The sequence below is a fragment of the Salvelinus alpinus genome, chromosome 38 (assembly GCF_045679555.1).
Source record: "Salvelinus alpinus chromosome 38, SLU_Salpinus.1, whole genome shotgun sequence".
NCBI lineage: Eukaryota > Metazoa > Chordata > Actinopteri > Salmoniformes > Salmonidae > Salvelinus > Salvelinus alpinus.
In genome coordinates this window covers 11180583-11203479 of record NC_092123.1, presented here as the reverse complement: position 1 = coordinate 11203479, position 22897 = coordinate 11180583, and the positions used below count along the sequence as shown (strand labels likewise).

The window sequence follows — 22897 nt, the reverse complement described above, 5'->3', positions numbered from 1 at the left end:
GTGTTTTAGGTTATTATCCTACTGAATTGGTGAATTTGTCTCCCAGTGTCTGTTGGAAAGCACACTGAACCAGGATTTCCTCTAGGATTTTGCCTGTGCTTAGCTCTATTCGTTTAAAAAAAAATCCTAAACATCCTAGTCCTTGTTGATGACAAGCGTACCCATAACATGATGCAGCCACCACTATGCTTGAAAATATGGAGAGTGGTACTCAGTGATGTGTTGTGTTGGATTTGCCCCAAACATAATGCATTGTATTCAGGACAAAGTGAAATTCTTTGCCAAATATTTTGTTGTTTTACTTTAGTGCCTTATTGCAAACAGGATGCATATTTTGGAATATTTATATTCTATACAGGAGTCATTCTTTTCACTCTCTTATTTAGGTTAGGTTACTTCACCATTCCCAAAGGGATATTCAACGTCTGCTTTTACATACCTAGCAATAGGTGCCCTTATTTGTGAGGCATTGGAAAAACTCCCTGGTCTCTGCGGTTGAATCGGTGTTTGAAATTCCCTGCTCAACTGAGGGACCTTACAGATAATTGTATGTGTGGGGTACGGAGAAGAGAGTCATTCAAAAATCATTTTAAAAACACTAGTATTGCACAGAGAGTCCACGCAACTTGTGACTTGTTAAGCAAACATTTTTAATAAAATTTGTAAAACACTCTAAAAACATAATTCCACTTTGACATTATGGGGTATTGTGTGTAGGCCAGTGATACAAAAATCTAAACGTAATCCATTTTAAATTCAGTCTGTAAAACAACATTTGGAAAAAGTCAAGGGGTGTGAATGGGCGGAAAGACTGGGCGGAATGTACCTCCGACTACATCAAGTCCCTGTCAGTCGATACGAGGAAACAGTCAGTGGTTGTATTTGACGAAAGTTTAATTTAAAGTATGTATTTCAGCAAACAATGAAAGGCACGCAGCAACAGAGGACAAACAGGTACAGAGTAAGGGTTTAAGAATTTACATTTTTACTCGTGTCGACAGACAGCGACTCGATGTAGTCGGTGGTTCAATCTGCCCACAGTCGTCTCCGCTCAACTCCATTGCTGTGATGTACATCGTAGAGTTGAGAACTTGGCTACTTCCCAAATGGTCAAAAGTAATGCACAAAATAGAGAATAGGGTGCCAATTGGGATGGAGCCCTAGTCTCCTCTGGTAAACCTCAAAGACCTCATAGCAGCTCTTACATCACATGGCTTTCAGTTGATAGCTTGTCTCCTAAAGATGAGTCATACTGGTATGTCCACTAAGTCTACATTCGTACACTAAGTCTCTCAAGGACTCTTGGGATATAGGCCTACTATATAAAGCCATGATTGAACATAGTGTTTTGTCAAAATCAAAAAGAGGCTTAGGTGGTGGGCGTGGCAGGGGGTGAGGCAATGGGCGCGGTCGACTTGTTAGTGTGGCTGAATTGTCAAGAAAATTCTACACATGAAAGAACATGTTGCCGTTTCAAAGAAATTCCTGCAATTCTATGTATTTTGCCATGGCTAATGCTGTGTTATTTTCCTCAAACATAACTCCATAGTGCTAAATTCATTGTTTTTGGAATTTTCTATTCTCCCTGACTGAATAATATATAGGTCCATTATCTTTTCTACATACTTTGTGTTTTTAGTTTACACTAAAAGCGTTTCTCCCGCCGGGAAAGTTGCTTTTTTTAAACAGAAAAAGGTGGTGGAAAATTGTGTTCTATTAGGACAGTACACATATTTTCCATTTTTGGGGGGTGACCATTAGTTAAGCACTGCTAGTTAAGCAGGAAAATGAGGCTTTTGCAGCCTAAATGTAGGATACTTTACGTATGAGCCGGGCTACGGGACACACAAGTGTTTTACATCAATCCTAGACAATAGTGCAGATCTAGCGGCCACTATTGGCTGCCTAGGCTAGCTCCATCCCAAATGGCACCCATTCTGCATTGCCCTAAAGCTTACCAGTCAAATTAGTTGGTGGTGGTTGTGCCTCACATTACATTTTTTTAAGGCCAATTAAAAGGAGGCCTGTGGCTCATTAAAGGGGCTCCGTCCTCTCTGAAAACAGCTGTGGCTGCCTGTCTCCTAGCTGCTCCCAGAGTGGTTACATTCTGTATCACCAGATCCCAAGGCTCACAAAACACAACGAGGAAAAACAAAGTACCTAGGTGGAGTGTAGGTCATTGTACAAATAGAAGTAATTTAGACCCCCCCAAAAAAAATTATACTATTTATTTAGCCTAATTTTAAAGATGTGTAATAAAGAGCACATATTCAACTTCATAACTAATACATTTTCCCAACAAGAGGTTAAATAAATAAAATACTATAAAAAGAGACAGGGTTGACTAACTGGGTTGACGATTATCTTAAAATCAGCCATTACTCCCCTTGTGACAGGGGGATGGAAGCTTGTTGTGTGCAACATCAAGGGGAAATTGAATGCAAGCTTAAAGATGCACTCTCAAACTTTTGTATAATTTCAGCCAGTATTTTTGAAAGTGGTGCTTACAAGCCAAGTGGTCCACGTTTGTTTGTGTACAAAAAAAAAAGTTCCTTGGTCGCATACAAAGATTTACAGATGATCTCACAGGTGCAGCGAAAAGCTTGTTTCTATCCCGAAGCCACTCCCTGCGTTGTCTTGGCCGTGTGCTAAGGGTTGTTGTCCTGTTGGAAGGTGAACCTTTGCCCCAGTCTGAGGTCCTGAGCGTTCTGGAGCAGGTTTTCATCAAGGATCTCTCTGTACTTTGCTCCATTCCTCTTTCCTGCAATCCTGACAAGTCTCCCAGTCCATGCATCTAAAAAAGATGCTGCCACCACCACCTTCACCGTAGGGATGGTGCTAGGTTTCCTCCAGACGTGACGCTTGGCATTCAGGCCAGAGTTCAATCTTGATTTCATCAGACCAGAGAATCTTCCAAGCGGACTGTCATGTGCCCTTTACTGAGGAGTGGCTTCCGTCTGCCCACTCTACCATAAAGGCCTGATTGGTGGAGTGCTGCAGAGTTGGGCGAATCTTCCAGAAGGACAACCATCTCCACAGAGGAACTCTGTGACTATCGGGTTCTTGGTCACCTCCCTAACCAAAGCCCTTCTCTCCGATTGCTCAGTTTGGCCGGGGGGCCAGCTCTAGGAGGTTCCAAACTTCTTCCATTTAAGAATGATGGAGGCCACTGTGTTCTTGGGGACCTTCAACACTGCAGACATTCTTTGGTACCCTTCCCCAGATCTGTGCCTCGACAATTCTGTCTCAGCGCTTCGACCTCATGGCTTGATTTTACTCTGACATCCACTGTCAACTGTGGGACCTTATATAGACAGGTGTGTGCCTTTCCAAATCATGTCCAATCATGATTTGACCGGTCCTGGGAGCCATCATTACGCACACCTGACATCAATCATTACGTGCACCCGCACATCATTATGATAGTCACCTGGACTCCATTACCTTCCTGATTACTTCCCTTATAAAATCGGTCACTCCCTTTGGTTCTTTCCTCAGTCAGTATTGTTCCTGTGTTTATCCGTAGACACCACTGTTAAGTCTTGTTTCATGTTTGTTGTTTTATTAAACATTGCACCTGCTTCTCGACTCTGTCTCCATTACATATAGCTTGGAAAACAAATAAATGTGACTGGATGACAACAGATTACAACATTGTGTTTTGTTTCCTTGTCGTCCCAGCCATAACAAAAAAGGCACAATTCAAATGTGCATTAGGCTCCATTTCAGACCAATAAGTAATGACAATGGCTACGTCCCAAATGGCACCCTGTTACCTACATAGTGCTTTACTTTAGACCAGAACCCAATGAGCCCTGGTCAAAAGTAGTTTACTCCATAGGGAATATGGTGCCACGTAGGAAGCAGACAATGGCACAAAGGCCATGCGTGTAGTGAGCTTCCGGCCTGCCTGCCTTGCACTCACTAGATCTCCCCTTGGTCTGCTGCAGTGCCTGCTTACCACAGCCCACAGTGGATGGATGGTGCAATTAACAAGTGTGAGGGATACATTCTGCAGAAGAAATTATTCAAGGAGAAAGCATTTCTCAGAGAGCATCTTGTTTTAACAAAGGAGAGAGAGAGAGAATGATTTAGAGCCAGTGAGGTAGGACTTGGTGAAGCCTCTGTCCTACAGACAGATTTTTTAATGCTCTCAGTCTCCCATTATTGGCTTGCTTGTAATACTGGGTCACTAACACCCTATGCTGAATCTTTGGATGAGATCATGTGGGGGAAGAAATCAATAGAAAATGGCTACGCTTTAGTTCCCAATAACAGACTAAAGCAGCCAATGCTTCAACGGCCTAGACCAGTTTTGCAGAGGTCAGAGCTGGGGCTGTGCCAGTGGTCTGACCTATTCTCACAGTGTAATTTATGTTTAGGAAGTTCATTCCAGGACTGTGGTTTCCAGCCCACAGAGACCGTCACTGGTCCCGCACTGCGCTATACTGCACTGTGGAGACTAGCAGGCCATAGCAGGCAGGCGCGCACACACACGTGGGTCAGAGCAGTGGCCCATTTAAGAGGGAAACACTGGCCTCATATCCGCTGCAGCAACCGTCTGCGACAGCTAGACCTTCGCCTCGTCCTATCAACTGTCTGACTGTCGGTCTGGGGTCACAAGACGGTAGCAGGGAAGAGTGACGTCACAGGGACCAAATGAAGTCTGGAGTGTTTACGGTGTGGAGGGGGTGCCGAGAGGCCGCTTTTAAGAGGGGGCTGCTGCCTGCTGGGATCATCAAAGCCTCGTCTCCACCGGTAGCACTAGTCGTACCGTTAAAGCTCAGGTCAGCAGCTAGCGCTTTTTTGTTGCTGTGAATGACCCCGGGGGATCACTAGCTTCACTATGCTTTGCTGCCTGCTGCGCGGCATACATTCCCCCGTCCATGCATGTTTGCTCTGGCGAGGGTGTGGCCCAGTCTAGGGGATTAGTCTAGGGGAAGTCCCCCCAACCCCCCACTCCCTAAAAAGTTTGCTAACTTATATCCACCTGAGAAGTCAAGGCGAAGTGAAGCATTCCTTCCTCGAACACAAACGTAGCAAATAGGCGAGGTAGGATTTTGATCTAAATTCTAAAACAAGATTTTAAAAGTGTGTTAAGCTCTATCCATGTTTCCTCTGCACAGATTATGTACTGAAGCATGAGGGAGCGGCTGCTGCACAGAGCTCAAAGATGTCAGGGGAAGTTTTTGGTTGAATTTTTGTCAAAATCTTTGACAATTGGTTTAAATCCAGCACCAGGCTTCCTGCCTGACTATACACGCTGTGTGCACCGTAGGCCTTCCAGCCAGTGCACTCTCATACCTCCTCTTCCCCGCAAATCCATTTGTTTACAAACACTACCATTTTCACATTTCATAAGGATTAAGATGTCCTTACAAAAGGAGAGAAAACAAGGGCATGTTCACACCGAGGGGCTATGTCTGTGTCCGAAATGGCACCCTATATAGTGCACTATGTAGTCAATAGGGTGCCATTTGAGACTCAACCAATGTTTATTTGACAAGAGGAAAACACAAAAAATGAAACAATTACTACTAGTGTAGCTAACCGCTTCTGTTTGAAAACTCTGAAATCTGATAGGCTGAGGCAGCGTTGGAAAACAGGTTGGTTGTAAACACTCAAGTCGGGCGTGGTGATCCCCGAGAAGTAGCGCTGATGCTGAAGATAACAGGCATGGAGGCGAGGGAGGAATAATCCAACACCTCACAACAGCATTCTGCTGGCGCTGTAAGAATCAAGCGCAGTTTTGACTGTTAAATCCCAATGAATAAGATTATATGGATAGGGGGGGACCTGATCCTAGATCAGTCAGCATCCATACTGTGAGACACTTATTCAATTTGTCCCCTCATTTTCATTCTTGACTTCTCCACATTTTGTTGTGTTACATTCAAAATGGATTAAACCCCAAAATTCTCATCCATCTATACGCAATACCCCACAACGACAAGGTGAAAACATGGTTTTTAGAAATGTTAGCAAATGTATTCAAAATGACATACAGAAATCTAATTTACATAAGTTCACACCACTGAGTCAATACTTTGTAGAAGCATCTTTGGCAGCAAGTCTTTCTGGGTAAGCCTTGAAGAGCTTTCCAAACCTGGATTGTACAACATTTGCCCATTATTCTATTCAAAATTCTTCAAGCACTGTGAAAGTTGTTGTTGATCACTGCTAGAGAACCATTTTCAGGTCTTGCCATATAGTTTCATGGAGATTTAAGTGAAAACTGTAACTTGGCCACTCAGGAACATTCACTATATTCTTGGTAAGCAACTCCAGTGTAGATTTGGCCTTGTGTTTAAGGTTATTGTCTTGCTGAATTCACCTCCCAGTGTCTGGTGGGAAGCAGACTAAACCAGGTTTTCCTCTAGGGTTTTGCCTGTGCTTGGCTCCATTCCATTTATTTTTTATCCTGAAAATCTCCCCAGTCCTTAATGATTACAAGCATAACCATAACATGATGTAGCCACCACTATACTTGAAAATATGGAGAGTGGTACTCTAATCTGTTGTAGATTAGAGTACCACCATTAGAGTACCAGTACCAGAACAAAGTGTTAGAACACCAAACACGTTGTATTCAGGACAAAAAGTGAATTGCTTTGCCACATTTTTTTGCAGTATTGCATACAGGATGCAGGTTTTGGAATATTTTTTTTTCTGTCCAGGCTTCCTTCTTTTCACTCTGTCAATTCAGTTAGTATTGTGAACTACAGTAACTGTTGTTGATCCATCCTCAGTTTCCTCCTATCACAGCCATTAAATTCTAACTGCTTTTAAGTCACCATTGGTCATATGGTGAAATCCCTGAGCGGTTTCCTTCCTCTCCGGCAACTGAGTTAGGAAGGACGTCTGTATCTTTGTAGTGACTGGGTGTATTGACACACCATCCAAAGTGTAATTAATTACTTCACCATGCTTAAACCTCCCTGGTCTTTGTGGTTGAATCTGTGAAATTCACTGCTCGATTGAGGGGTACAGAGGTAGTCATTCCAAAAAAAAAATATATATGTTAAACACCATTATTGCACAGAGAGTGAGTCCATGCAACTTATGTGACTTGCCATAACAAAAGGGATTGAATACCTATAGACTCAAGACATTTCAGCTATTACATTTTTTATTAAAATTAGCAAAAATGTCTAAAAACATAATTCCACTTTGACATTATGGGCTATTGTGAGTAGGCAAAAAAAAATCAATTTAATCTATTTTAAATTCAGGCCGTCACACAACAAAGTGTGGAAAAAGTCAAGGGGTGGGAATACTTTCTGAAGGCACTATGTCAACGAAGACTTCCAATCTTCCAATGAAACAATTGAGTCTAGTCATAGGCAGTTGATTGAAGAACAAACATTCATTTCCATAATGAGTGAGAAGAGCCCTGGAATCCATGTCTATGCCCAAAACTTTCACTGCAGACGTGTCTAGGGGTGTAACAGTACACGTATTCGTACCAAATCGTTCGGAACGGGGAACGCGGTTCGGTCCGCACCGTGAACCCGAATTAATACATTAAAAACAATATATACACAAAATAAAAACACTTGGCATATAGGCTATGCCTACGCTGTGTTGTGTGCCTTGAGTAAATCTGAGCTGAAAAAACCATTTCTGCCTATCCCATTAACACAACTAGAGCCGTTGTAATCAAAATTCTTATCTTAAATTGCCGCATTTCAAACTGTCCTTTTTTTATGCGCAGCTGGGAACTAGTTCTGTATGATGGCGAGTGGTGGGGTCGATAAACCAGGAGGATTCCATCAATGTTTGAATCTCCAGTTTGGGAAAATTTTGGCACCCCAGTAGATTACAACGGCGAGGGACAAAAATAGTATATTGCTACTGCTCAACAAGAATGGCCTACGCAGCTGCCAAAACCTCAAACATGTTGACACATTTACACTGAAATCACCCCAGTATTCCTACCACCGGAGCAAGACAAACTCCCAAAAAAACACCACAACTGCATCTCCCCACTGCATTCAAGCAGTGGATTCTGACCGGGACAAAGAAGTTATGAGTGTTAGGTATGTTTATAGCCACGGATAAGCACCCATTCTCGGTGGTTGAGAATAGGGAATTTCAGCACCTCGTAAATGTGCTCAAGCCACCTTACAAACTTCGCCCTCTCACATCCATTTCAGTAAAAAGGTAGTAGCCTACCCACCTCTATAAGGAAGCTAAAGCCGAAGTTCAATGAATTGGCCAATGCACCCTGTATTGCGCTTACCACAGATGGATGGACCTCCGGGTCTTAACAGTGAAAGTCCATCACATTACCCCAGAGTGGGAAATTTAAATTACTGAGCTACAGACACAACCCCTTTATGAGTCACAAGAGCGCATATTATAGCATAGGCCTATACAATGTCTGAGCCACATATTGATTTCACACACATATTGCACTTTATATTCATGTTGTTGAGTAATCGTGCGTTTTCATTTAAGAATATCCAAAATGTTGCTATTCCTGACGGTGCTCCCATCAGGCATTATCTGACTCATGATCATATATGGAATCAGGAATACCAACACTTTGTATTTCCTTAAATAAACTCAAATTAACTACAGTAACGGTTGGCATTTCATTTTCCCGCTGTACCGAAACATGACCCCAAAACCAAAACTGCAATATTTACCGAAAAGGTGGGTTTGGTAAACTGTTATACCCCTAGACGTGTCAGTAACAGGTGGCACTCAACAACAGGCTATTCACTCACAGCCATTACGACACAATCACATGACTCATATTTACTCACAACTCACATGACTGGTATTTATGTTGTTTTCATAGAGATACCTTCTGTCCTTTGTTGCTGTCCCCCAACCCCTCCTCCTTCACGGTCATGGTTCCCTTGGTTAGCATCTTGGACAGAAGTCTAACTGTTGTCAGGTTAGTTCAAAGCAAACCAGTAGCCTGTCACAAAGCGTGATAAAGGAGTAAGTGAGCCAGCTTAGGCCAATTCTGAAATCAAAACCGGATAACCGTTGTCACGAAGGTGGCTCACCTTTTAGCCAGGTAAATTGCTATGGCAACACATGCTTCAGCTCTAACCTTCTCTGGGGCAGGCTCACTCCAATTTATCCTGAATGTGTCTGTTAGCTCAAACCAAAACCTAGTTTTAAAACCCCAAAATATTTGAAGGGATAGTTTTGCCTACAGTAATGATAACATATTGCGCTGGACACACAAAGTGTCTATGCGACACAGAACTTCTGTCCAACGGGAGAGAAAAGCACCAGAAAGGACGCACGCAATCCACGAGACAGTACGAAATGCTGAGACCAGCAAGACAAATTCACGGCGGAACGGTGAATGTAACAAACGATGCCCGTGACAGAATTAATTTATCTTGCACTTCTTGTTAATGCAAAGCACACAGAGGGAGAATGCAAAGCCTGCTGTTCAACCTGCCTCTGCAGGTCAAACCTGCCAGTGTTTATCTGGGCTCTGCTGCCAGTGGCCTGACTGGCCTCTCTCACTGCTCTGTCCCCGCCCCATGGACCCTCTTGGTCGGGTGACTGCTGTGCCTCCGGCGGATCTGCGAGGAGGCCTGGCTGTTCTGTTATGCAGCAGAGTGCCTCTACCTCACCTCTCTCTGAGGTTGCGCCTTTGAATGGATACCTTCAGATCTCCCCGTGTCACGCCTCGCACTACAGACAGGCTAGATAAACTTGTCACAGATGGGGTGGCTGAGGAGGATCCAAGCAGGCATATATTCCAGATATAATAGGAGAGAGCTCGGACTCTGACATTGGCCTGGCGGTGATGTCTCAACTGGCTCCCGAGGCACGTGAGGATATGCCTCGGAGGGACAGGTCAACAGAACAGGTCTCCCAAGATAACCACCAGAATAACACTGAGCCTACGAGGGTTAGGAGGACACACCGTTTCAACATAGAGCGTAGCCTTGCAGTTTGTTCCTTCATATCTGACTCTGTGGCATCTCAGTATCTGTTTTACACTTCACATGAACAATAACACCGCATTTAAAATGTCAGTGACAAATCAAACGTTTCGATGCAGTTTGCATCTCGAACAGAACGTAGGCGAACACCCGGAGAACGGACGTCAGGTCCTTACGCCGCACGATTACAAATCGATCCCAATTGTAGTCAGCTGTAAACCCATTAAGCTGTTGCGGGGGTTTGACGGAGCCGGGCAGCTGTAATAGACCGCCAGTCAATTGGCCGATTGCTCTGCAGTAACTCAAAGGGGCTTTACAAATAACAAGGGGGTTGCCAAGAAAACAGCTGATGGCCCCATAAACGCAACGCCATTTTCAACAGCGAGTTGCCTCTAAATGACGTAGAGCTGCCAAGACTCATGTAGTTATAGAGTGGTTACTGGGTTAAGTTCTGAACTGAAGCATCCAGAATTCCACACATGCCAAGGAGGTGGTGATCATTACAGATGATGACATTCACAATTTGCAAATGAAACGTATATAGTATTTTGGCCCTAAATCTTGCTGGACAGAGATGTATCATGTAGAATGCGCATTGATCGTAATTCACACTTTTACAGGGTCAGCGACAGTGGGAACAGCACCAGAAAAATAGCAGACCCCCAGTGAGTTCTCAGTATTGGTATCATGTAAAAAGCGCATCTCACTCGTGTGTGAAAGTCAATCCTCTGCCTTTGACCCAAAGCATGACCTTGAAGACCGTGCTATAAACACTGCGTAACCTTCTGGTTGGTGTCCCTTTAAAATTGCTGCAATAGCTCACACGTTCATCTAAAAAGCAAAGGCATTGTGACGTATGACTATTGTTCGGCAAGATACCTGCTCCAGTTTCTCTGGTCATTCATCATTGTCACTGGGTAGGTTTCCAAGGTTTAATCGCAGCTACTGCTAGTACCGTCTTAAATATAAGGGAGCCTGCACTCCCCCATCCACACTGCAGTAGTTCACTGTGTAATGTTACGTAAGGGGACCTGCTTTTAATACGAGGTTCTTAGCAGGTTTTTGTCCGGTTCTTTCATCTTGAAAGTTCAGGATTTTATCTGCATTTTATTTTTTATTGATTCACTGTTGAATTATTGGACTACGAGGCAGCATGATTCCAGTATCGGCCTAGGTCTTTTCAATGTCTGAAACAAAAATGTTTACACAGTGCAGAAAAAATAAATAATGGATAAATAAATATAAAGCATAAATCCTTGAATGTGCCAGGTAACACTATCTGGATAGTCACAAGTAGATGGTTAGCAGTTTTTCAATAAGTGTCAACAACATTTCAACTAACTATCCACCAACCCTAACCCTAAACTTAACCCTTAAGCTAGACCTAACCCTTACTCGAAACCAAACCCTAACCCTTAAGTAACCGTTGCAAGCATTTGCTTATCTACAGATAGTGTGTTGATCGTATGACTATCTGTACATCATCTATATGGGACTATCCAAATAAAGTGTGACCATGCACCATACTCTTGTAGTTTTATGCTATTACAACAACTGCTTGCATAAGCTAAATAAAGAAAAACATTCACCTTATTCAACATGTCGTTTTATGTGTAACAGCTGACACAGTCTAGAAATAGAACCATCGGACACCTCTACACCGATCAGACGTTGGTCACTAGTATAAAGGATGGACGTGGAATGGTAACATAGCTAAAAGTATTAAAAACCCACCCACAACTGGCGGCAGAGATCACGACACAAGACCTCGGACACGTCGCTCTATAGGTCAAGCTTGTCTGACTCTCGCGTTGCGTGGAGAACTGACACACACACACTCTCTAATTCGTGTGCCTCCTACCATCGGAACAGCAAAATGTTTTTTTAAACAAATCAGGTGTACTTACATGATACTGTGGTATGAATGATCTATAGCGCATGCAGTTTACACATTACCTGCTTGAGTCCCCTCATATCACAAAATTGTTACGTAATAGGCCAAGCTAATTTGCTTCGATTGAATAGATATGCTACCTTAACTGGCTGAGCCTTCTTCAACAGGCTCTTTTAAACTTACTATAACTAGGGAGTTGTTTAACAATGATTAGGCCTACAGCAAGACATATCTACTCAAACCAGGGCAAAAGCGAAGCCATTATGAAACAAAACCTGGTTGTAGTGAACTTAAAGGGTCTTCACTCTGTAGTGCCCAATTTAAATATACAGTAAATCTGTCCCAATTTAATGAGCAAAGGATTTGGAGAGCAATACCACAGAAGCCCTTAGAATAGTGGAGTCAAACGCCATCACCATAAGGGCCATATTGAAAAAACCACAAATTCGTAGGCCAGACAGCCCGTTTGTATTTAGATTGTTTTTTGCATATAACTGCGACCCAAACTGGCCATTCTTTTACTTGAAAAAGTATGCCCCTTTATATAATGTCCATTAAAAACGTACATAGGATGCTGTATTGAGCGTTTTAACATTAAACAAAAGATACATCATATTTGTCCAGCCTCTGCTGCTATGCTTGCAGAGGTGCATAATATGCTACAACCCTAAAAGTATTGCAAAACTGCAAATAACAGAAACGTACCTAGGTTGTCAATTTTTCGCGCTGCATGGATCACAGGTAGTTGAAAACAGCTGTATGTTACTGTAATAGGCCTACATGTTTATCCTTTGCATGGTGTTTTCTTGCAGATTTAGTTTTTTGTTTATTCTTTGTCAAGCTTTAAAAACTGAAGCCAGACTGCAACATTTTAGTAGCCTAGGACTGTGGCATGTGTCCATGCACTTTCCCTCCCCTGCCCACTTTGAGAGCATATCAAACAGTTGACTCATCATACTCACATGTGAATCCTTTATCTAATAACTTTTTGACAACCAATATGACATTGTCTGTAGTACAACAATGACCCGGTTCCTACAACATGCTTAAAATCGGTCAGTACCCTTAAGGAGAACAGTTGGGGATGCTGCAAATGTTTAGTGATGATATGATACAGCACACTGGCGGGCTCATGGTTGGGTGTGTGTGTGTGGGTCTCTGGGAGGAGGTGTGTGTGTGGGTCTGGGAAGAGGAGTGTGTGGCAATGTACTGCCTTTGGTGCACAGAATGGGCCAGATAGAAATGTGTCACGGGCCGGATCCTGCCGGCAGGCCTTGTTTGACACATGTGCCTTAGAATAAATACTTCCCCTTTATCTCTGCTCTGCACTCCTTACCTTTAGTGAGTCAAAGCAGGCAATCACCCTTCCGTTCTCCACCTGGCAGCTTTTGGGTGGGTGCGCAAATTTGCATTCCTCATCACTCCGCGAACATGTCCCCCTCTGGAACTGCCGGCACACCTCCAGCGTCAGCCATTTTGTGTCTCGCATCGAAGCAATATTTAAAGCCATAGCAATGCCGGGGTGGGGTAAAGCTAGCCACTTGTTTAAGGAGAGGCTATACTCTAATGGCTCTTCAGTGTGCTAGAAAAACAACTAAAAGTGTAGCAAAAAAAAGTGTGGGGATCAGTGAAAGTCGTTTGCCCTTGCGGACTTCAGAGCAGCAGAGTTGATGGATTTGCAACCCGGATGTGGTCGCTGCTTGGGAGATGGCGGCTATCAGAGAAGCTGTCAATCAAAAGACGTTGCTCGTCAATCAGTTAGTCCCAGGTGCAGGCCACTGACAGGGCAACGGGGGCATGCTCAGAGGCAGGCTGGACTGACGGACCGTCTGAATGTGGTGGTAGTGGGAAGGAAGGGGTGGCGGGGGAAGAGAATTGAAACTGGTGCTATTTCGAGGGCGATGGCACTGCTTGGGCGAGAATATTAAGTGGGTGTAGATGTTGGGCTGGGTATTGACTAAACTTGCCCGAATGAGTCAGTCAGCACTCTGTGTTTTGGCAGAGTGGCCAGACAGTTCCCCCAACCTCTGCAGTTAAATCTTTCTTCTTGGGTTTCTCTAGTGCAGCGACGGAGCCTGAAAAAGATGAGTTGGTAGGGCAGGGGCTGAGGTTGAGCTATCTTCTGTCACAGCGAGGGAGGGAATGTTGCCAGCTCGGTGGAGGAGACGTGCAGGCAGGCAGCTCAAGTAAGAATGTCGAAGGCACTTTCTGTCAACGATCTGTGGTGTGAGAGAGAGAGAGAGGTTATTTTCAGAGGAGTAGCTAAACAACTGCCTGAAGCATTAATGCAACGGTCTGTTTTTTTATTTAAAGCTAAAACGCTTCATAAAATAAACTGGAAACGTATTGCTGGGGACAGCATTATTTCCCCAAAACTCCTTTCAAGAAGAGTGAACAATCAATTAGAAAACTCTAGAAGAATAAATAAAATAGCAATAAATCCACTGTTCACAAGATGAAGCTGTGAATGTGCTTTAACAATACAGACCCATTGGCAAAAAAATTCTGAGATTATCTGCCATTGTAATACTTGGGTGGGCCGCTAAAAATGTTTTTATTTCATTACATTTTTGGGATGGAAAAACGCTGTCAGTGTAAACTTGAACGACTAAACCATACAAAGTAGGCTATGTAGAAATTATAAAAAAATGCAATAAATTTAGCAATATTATACATTTTGTTATTAGACACAAGCAAAATAACACAGCATTAGCCATGGCAAAATGCATAGAATTGCAGGAAACTAGCTTTAAAATCACCCAAAAATATATTTCAACTCGATGGAGAAATTTGTAGAACTGCAGAAAATTTCCTTAAAAAAGCCAAAAAAACAACATTTCTATACACCGCCAAGATGAGGAACTCAAAGATCTCAAAATAATTTTGTGCTCAGACTGGCCGATCACACTCATTGCCATGACATGCCCACCACCTAAGCCCATTTTTGATCTATAAAAAAAACCCTGGTATTGATGCAATAACAAGATTATAATTAAGTTTGTTTCGGTGGAAACAATATCATTCTAATCCATTATCAGGAATTGCGTCAAACCCTCCAAATCGAAACCAGCTTAAGCTATAAGAAAAATGTTATTATCTCAATTTCATGGCCTATTCTGTCCTGTTCTAACTTTAACACCAGTTGTTAGTGCTCTAGCAGACTTTACCAGCGGTGGAAAAAGTACCCAATTGTGATACTTGATTAAAAGTTACCTTGTAGAAAATGACTCAAGTAAAAGTCACCCAGAAAAATACTGCTTGAGTAAAAGTCTAAAAGTATTTGGTTTTAAATATACTTAAGTATCGAAAGTAAAGCTAATTGCAAAAATATCCCTAAGTATCAAAAGTTAAAGTATAAATAACTTCAAATTGCTTATAGTAAGAAAATCAGAATTTTATTGTTTTTTTTTTAAATTACGGATAGCTGGGGGCACACTATAACACGCAGACATAATTTACAAATTTAGCATTTGTGTTTAGTGAGTGAATTGGAAACCCTTTCCTGTCCTGCTAAGCATTGAAAATGTAACCAGTACTTTTGGGTGTCAGGGAAAATGTTTTCTTTAGAAATGTAGTGAAGATAAAGAAAAAGTAGTCAAAAATATATATAGTAAAGTAAAGCACAGATACCTAAAAAAAAAAAAAACGACTTAAGTAGTACTTTTTACATAAGTACTTTACACCACTGGACTTGACCCCCAAAACTGAAGTTTGTGCTCTAGAAATGTAGGGCCTAAGCAAAACATTGAGAAATGGTATAGCAGTGTTTAGCCACATAATAACCAGGAGAATAATATGACTGTCAAAAACGCATCGATATAGAGACGTCTGGCACCCTGTTTTTAGTGGCATGTGTGTGTGTGTGTGTGTGTGTGTGTGTGTGTGTGTGTGTGTGTGTGTGTGAGTGTGTGTGTGCGCGCGCCCTTGTTTGTGTGTGGGGCTAGGTAGGAGGAGGCTGGCTTGAAGTGTCGTGTAAGCCAACAGAGGGCGGTTGCGAGGTTATTCAGCTGCCACTTGGTCTGAGTTCCCAATCATTACTTTATGTCATTGTGCGCCAACTCGCCCGGCGCAGCCCTCAGGCGTGTTGAATACAAAGCAGAGCAGAGAATGGCAACGACCCCTGTGCAATGAGACAGCAAGAGTGCAGTAAGCCAAGCCAGTGCGGGACAGGAGGGATAAAGCCCCCGGGGTCCACCCACCCTGTCGAGTAATGCCGTGACGAGAGCCGCCAGCTAATAGAAAACATGCAGCGCTGCATTATTCCGGGAAGCCATCCAACAGGCAAAGCGAGAGAGACCAAGACAGATGCATGTGCCAGACACGATTACGCCACTGCCCGGGTACCTAGAGCGCCTCAACACCCACCAGGCAGGGCCAGTCAAATTAGACGGCGGATCATTGATGTGGCCAGTGGATTTTCAATTCAGAGAGAGAATATAGGTCTCGCGGCTCTCGCTCTGCATCTGTTTTCAGGCACTGTCCTCCGTCTACTGGGGTTGTGTGTGTGTGTGGGCGGGGGGGGGTGACTCGCTTGATCAACAAAAAAAAAGGGGACATAGCCTAGCCTTTAGCTTGCTTTTTGAACCCATTACAAACCGACTACCGCGCAGGGAGCCTGTTACCCTTGGAACATCTGGTTATATTTTCTGGTGATAACTGGGAGAAGGAAGTGGGGGTGGGGCAGGCGAACGAGGGAGGGTTGTAAAAACCTGCAGCTGCTGTTTAGAATTCCCTTCACTGTTTCATATCCCACAGATCCCTCCATTCAAAAGGCATGGGGCAAAATAAGTACAACAACCCTAGCATAGTGAGCATACTGCACTCCACAATGAACAAGAGACATTGGTCAGACTCCATACAAACAAATAGACCTATGTGCAAATCATAGTCAAAACTTTGAGGGAGTAGCTTTAGTGGTCATGAAAGAAAGCGAGTCCAGACAGTAAAAGCCATGGCAGCAGCCTACTGTAAGATAGACCACCCATCTTTGATGATCGCTTGGTTCGATATCATGGGCAGTTGTCACATTCAGGTCTGCTTCAATATAAAGTTAGAATAAAAACAAATCAAGAAAAAACATCACATTTCCATATCTATGACTTTCTATGACTATAACCATGCAACAAGCTGCTGGTGCCAAGTTAAAGTGGGCCTAACCATCATCAGCCATGATGCTCCATTTCTGGACCTGGAAACCAACATATAGGCATACTTCACGGGCTAATTTACAATATTATAGTCACATTCTCATGAAATAATGTTTAGAAATGAATGGTAAATAATGTAGTGTGTCATTTTGGGGTCACTTTTATAAAATAGAATGTTTCTAAACACTTCTACATTAATGTGGATGCTACCATGATTACAGATAATCATTATTCACGATTCAGTCAGGATTAAGTCAGACACACAAATATCGCACCCCCACAAAAAATGCTAACCTCGCCTGTTATTCTAATGGCGAGAGGTTAGCATATCTTGGGGTATGATATTTGTGCATCTGTTACTTTCTCATCTAGTTTAGAAACATATTCTATTCTTATTTACACTAAAGGTGACTACAAAATCACTCCAATATTTACCATTCATTTCTATTAGACACAAAATAAATCTATAACAACCAAAACAAACAGCAAACGCATCCAACCAATTGGTAGAGTCACAAGCTTGATGTAGTCATTGCGTGCTAGGAACATGGGACCAAATACTACAATTTTACTACTTTAATACACACAGATTAATTTCTCCCAATACTTTTGGTCCCCTTAAAAAAAAAAAAAAAATTTAAATCGGGAGATAATGTGCAAGAAGTGCTGTATTTACTAAACTTTTCACTCGATATGGATGAAAATTACATGCTGACCACACAAGCATTGCAAAATAAATTGACACATACAGTACATGTTATTCAATCATTGCACCCGCCAACCGGCGTCTGCGCTTCCAATCACTAAAATAGAAGTCAGTTCTATTTGTGACACTGAACGGGTTCAAGTCCTGCCTCTCCCATCTCATTGGTTTATAGAAGCAGATACCCACGTGCCAACTCATTGGTCATACCCACATGGGTGATTGAAAGATGAACTAAGGTCGGTTGTGGTAATTCACCTTATTTTGAAAGTTAGTTGCCAATCGCTATATAAAGACCAAAGAAGAAAAAGCCTGGAAGGAGGAGAGAAGACTAGAAACTATTTTGTGTATGGATTAATTGTCAGAGTAGAGGACCTTGTGCATTTCAGGTAAAATAACAACGTGTACAGCTCCATTTTAATGGAATGGTCTGCCTACCCATGTGAAAGACACAGACTCGGTCTCAACCTTTAAGTCTTTATTGAAGATCTCTTCAGTAGGTCCTATGACTGAGTGTAGTCTGGCCCAGGAGTGTGAAGGTGAACGGAAAGGCACTGGAGCAACGAACCGCCCTTGCTGTCTCTGCCTGGCCGGTTCCCCTTTCTCCACTGGGACTCTCTGTCTCTAACCCTATTACAGGGGCTAAGTCACTGGCTTACTGGTGCTCTTCCATGCCGTCCCTAGGAGGGGTGCGTCACTTGAGTGGGTTGAGTCACTGACATGATCTTCCTGTCTGGGTTGGCGCCCCCCCCTTGGGTTGTGCCGTGGCGGAGATCTTTGTGGGCTATACTCTGCCTTGTCTCAGGATGATAAGTTGGTGATTGAAGATATCCCTCTAGTGGTCTGGGGGCTGTGCTTTGGCAAAGTGGGTGGGGTTATATCCTGCCTGTTTGGCCCTGTCCGGGGGTATCGTCGGATGGGGCATTGGTGTCTCCCGACCCCTCCCGTCTCAGCCTCCAGTATTTATGCTGCAGTAGTTTGTGTCAGGGGGCTAGGGTCAGTTTGTTATATCTGGAGTATTTCTCCTGTCTTATCCGGTGTCCTGTGTAAATTTAAGTATGCTCTCTCTAATTCTCTCTCTTGGAGGACCTGAGCCCTAGGACCATGCCTCAGGACTACCTGGCCTGATGACTTCTTACTGTCCCCAGTCCACCTGGCCGTGCTGCTGCTCCAGTTTCAACTGTTCTGCCTGCGGCTATGGAACCCTGACCTGTTCACCGGACGTGCTACCTGTCCCAGACCTGCTGTTTTCAAGTCTCTAGAGACAGCAGGAGCGGTAGAGATACTCTTAATGATCGGCTATGAAAAGCCAACTGACATTTACTCCTGAGGTGCTGACCTGTTGCACACTCGACAACCACTGTGATTATTATTTGACCCTGCTGGTCATCTATGATCATCTTGGCCACGTTCTGTTATAATCTCCACCTGGCACAGCCAGTAGAGGACTGGCCACCCCTCATAGCCTGGTTCCTCTCTAGGTTTCTTCCTAGGTTCTGGCCTTTCTAGGGAGTTTTTCCTAGCCACCGTGCTTCTACACCTGCATTGCTTGCTGTTTGGGGTTTTAGGCTGGGTTTCTATACAGCACTTTGTGACATCAGCTGATGTAAGAAGGGCTTTATAAATACATTTGATTGATTGATTGATTATATCCCAGGACAAATTAGCTAGAAACTGCAAGCTAGCTAAATTTCCATAAATGTTTAATGCTTTGACCGGTCTCCAAATTATATAATTGGTTCAGAGTTTGTTTTGATATTTCAACCTGATAAATTCAGGGCAGCAATATTACAGAGAGCAGTAGCAACATATTTGCAGTTCTACATGATTAAAGTTATATCTTTAGAAAAATCTGTCTCATTTTATAGGCAAGACGCTACACCGCAGAACAATCTGAAACTCATCTATAGGCTCACTCATTAGCTCAGTCAATCATGGCTAGTGGGAAGGTTCCTGACTTTTTCTTTGGCTAAACCAACTAGGCTCTTAATTTAAAAACTTTTTTCGTATTTATAGATGGCATAAAAGTTTGTTATTAAAGGCACATGAAAGTTCACATGTTCGGGGAAGACATTCCTGCCAAAAAACGTGTTTTGATTAAAAAATATATTTTTTACGTTCAAACGGCTCTCCTGTGAAGTCGTGACTTGAGACATACGCCTAGTTTCCGGAATCGGGTTACATATCGGCCCAACCCTAGTGTGTGTGATAAAACACCATCATGTCATCTCTGAAATTGGCCCACTTTAGAACCATACTGCAAATATGAAATGAGATGCATTCTCTCTCTGACACCAAGCCTGCAGTCTCAAAGGCAGGATTTAATTCCACAGCATCTCTCCGGGGACAAGTGAGTCGCTATGAAAGAACCAGGTAAGAACCATGTCAGATGTGACCTTTCACTATTAATACCTTTTTATTTTTAGAATCATCTGCCCGAAAAAAGAAAAACAGATGGTCTCATTTTATTAGGGGTGCAAGACGGTTAAAGGATACTGTTCCTGGCAGCTAAATGACTTAGGCTCACTTGGGTTTGTTTTACTGGTTGGTAAAGAGCCAAATATATGTGTTACATTGTAATATACTATACCACTGTATAATTCAAAATTAAATAGGCCTTAAGGGAAAATTCTGGATTTTGGCAACAAAGCCCTTTATCTACTTCCCAAGAGTAAGATGTACTTGCGGATACCATTTGTATGTCTCTGCATGCAGTTTGAAGGACGTTGCTAACTAGCATTAGCGCAATTGCTAACTAGTCTATGGTATCTGCTAGAATGCTAGTAGATACAGTACCATACATAGACTTTGAGTCATTATGTTAACACTAGTTAGCATTGGCTCGTGAAATTACCTTTAAATTCCTTCCTACTGGATGTAGAGACATTTTCTTGTGTTTTTAATTCACGGATAGCCATGGGCACACTCAGATATCATTTACAAAACGAAGCATCTGTGTTTAGTGAGTCAGCTACATCAGAGGCAGTAGGGATGACCAGGGATGTTCTCTTGATAAGTGGATGAAATTGACAATTTCCTGTCCTGCTAAGGAGCATTCAAAATGTAACGAGTACTTTTGGTCGTCAGGGAAAATGTATGGCGTAAAAAGTACATTATTTTCTTTAGGAATGGAGTGAAGTAAAAGTTGTCAAAAATATAAATAGTAAAGTGCAGATACCCACATGTAATACGGCGCAGGGTGAATTGATGATGCTGATCTTGGGTCAGTTTAGCATTTTCCCAACGCATGCTTAAAGTTAGGATTGTGTAATGCAGTACTGCATTTTATATTTTTTTTCTACGTTTAATTGGCTCAGAAAACATTTTTTGCTCCTAAATCATGACACAGGCTGAATCATCATCATCGTTTAGAAGCCAAGTATTTCTCAGTTTCCCGGCATCAGCAATTCCCACAAAACGATGTGTTATTTGAATAACTGTCTGGGTTACAGTGTAAGCTGGGGCAAAGTTGCAAAATGCTCTAAAGCTTTTATTGTAATGGAATTTTGCTAAAAGATTAAAACAAAATTGCAACACAGTGTCTTCTTCCAATTGTGTTATGACCCCATATCAGGGTGAGATAGATAAGAAAAGCAGAAAGGCATTTATAATATCAGATTACCAGTGTAACATCTTATTGGCCTACTCTAACGCTCTTCCTTCCTGGTTCAGAAAATACAAAGAACACAGCTAAGATACCTGGTAGCCTACATATCATGAAGAATGGCCTGAAAAATCAGGTTACTTGCGCGAGAGAGAGCTCATACAGCCATATGATATAGCTTAGCCCTAGCATATTACTGAGCCCCGTGTTTGTACTGTATACTGTACATTGGCTACATATACAGTGCCTTAAGAAATCTCACAGCCCTTGACTTTTTCAGCCTGAATTTAAAATAGATGAAAATGTTAATTTTTAGTCACTATGCCTACACACACACACACACACCCCATAATGTCAAAGTGGGACTTGGTTTTTCAAAATGTATACAAATTAATTAAAATGAAAAGTTTAAATGTCTTGAGTCAATAAGTATACTACCCCTTTGTTATGGAAAGCCTAAATAAGTTCAGGTGGAAGAATTAGCTTAACATTGCATGGACTCACTGTCTGCAATAATAGAGTTTACAATAATTTTTTAATGAATACCTCATCTCTGTACTCCACACATACAGATAATTGTAAGGTCACTCAGTTGAGCAGTGCATTTCAAACAGATTCAACCACAAAGACCAAGGAGGTTTTCGAATGCCTTGCAAATGTAACCTTCATTTAACTTGGCAAGTCAGTTAAGACCAAATTCTTATTTACAGTAACGGCCTACCCCAGCCAAACCATGACGACGCTGGGCCAATTGTGCGCCGCCCTATGGGACTCCCAATCCCGGCTGGATGTGATTAAGCCTGCAAAGAAGAACACCCATTGGCAGATGTGTAAAGAATAAAAAAATGTAAAAGCAGACATTGAGTATCCCTTTGAGCATGGTGAAGTTATAAATTACACTTTGGATGGTGTATCAATACACCCAGTCACTACAAAGATAGAGGCGTCCTTCCTAACTCAGTGGCCAGAGAGAAAGGAAACCGCTCAGGATTTAATCATGAGGCTAATGGTGACTTTAAAACAGTTAGAGTTTAATAGCTGTGATAGGAGAAAAATGAGGATGGAGCAACATTTTAGCTACTCCACAAAACTAACCTAAATGGCAGGGTGAAAAGAAGGAAACCTGGACAGAATAATAACCTGTTTGCAACAAGGCACTAAAGTAATGCTGTAATTAGATATTTATTTATTTAATTTTCAATAAATGTGCAAACATTTCTAAAAACATGTTTTTACTGTCATTATGGGGTAAAAGACAACAATTTTGAATTCAGGCTAACACAACAAAAAGTGGAATAATTCAAGGGGTATGAATACTTTGAGGCAAGCCTAGCAGACACACCTCCAGGAAAGAGTGCTGATGAGGACAGATGGTGCGCAGATAGGTAGGGCCATGCGACACCCTTGTTGTGACCTGCACAGATTAGTCCTATATGCCCCCGCCCAGCTCTCTCTTGGTGCTTCCAGGACAGATTGATGTGTGCAGTGCTCAACAGTCAAGCTTTTTTGGGCTTTCTACTACAAAATAAAAAAGGACATATGCAACAAAACCAAAAAATATCCCACTTGGTACACTGAAATGACAGGCAACCTTTAAAAACTGTAGTTAATCAATATGTCGCTTGAAAA

At 42.5% G+C, this 22897-nt stretch overlaps 1 protein-coding gene across 15 annotated transcripts in view; it reads right to left on the bottom strand.

Annotated features, from left to right (window-relative positions):
* The window catches only part of LOC139566467 (muscleblind-like protein 2a), an 82112-nt gene that overhangs the window by 52199 nt on the left and 7016 nt on the right, over positions 1-22897 (bottom strand). For all 15 annotated transcript variants that reach the window (XR_011673110.1, XR_011673113.1, XR_011673112.1 and 12 more), the window contains exon 2: positions 13151-14033. Coding sequence is in view for 6 of the 15 variants with exons in the window: in XM_071387670.1 (XP_071243771.1) it covers positions 13151-13324 (174 nt within the window). In the remaining 9 variants the exon portion in view is untranslated. The remainder of the gene's footprint in view (positions 1-13150; positions 14034-22897) is intronic.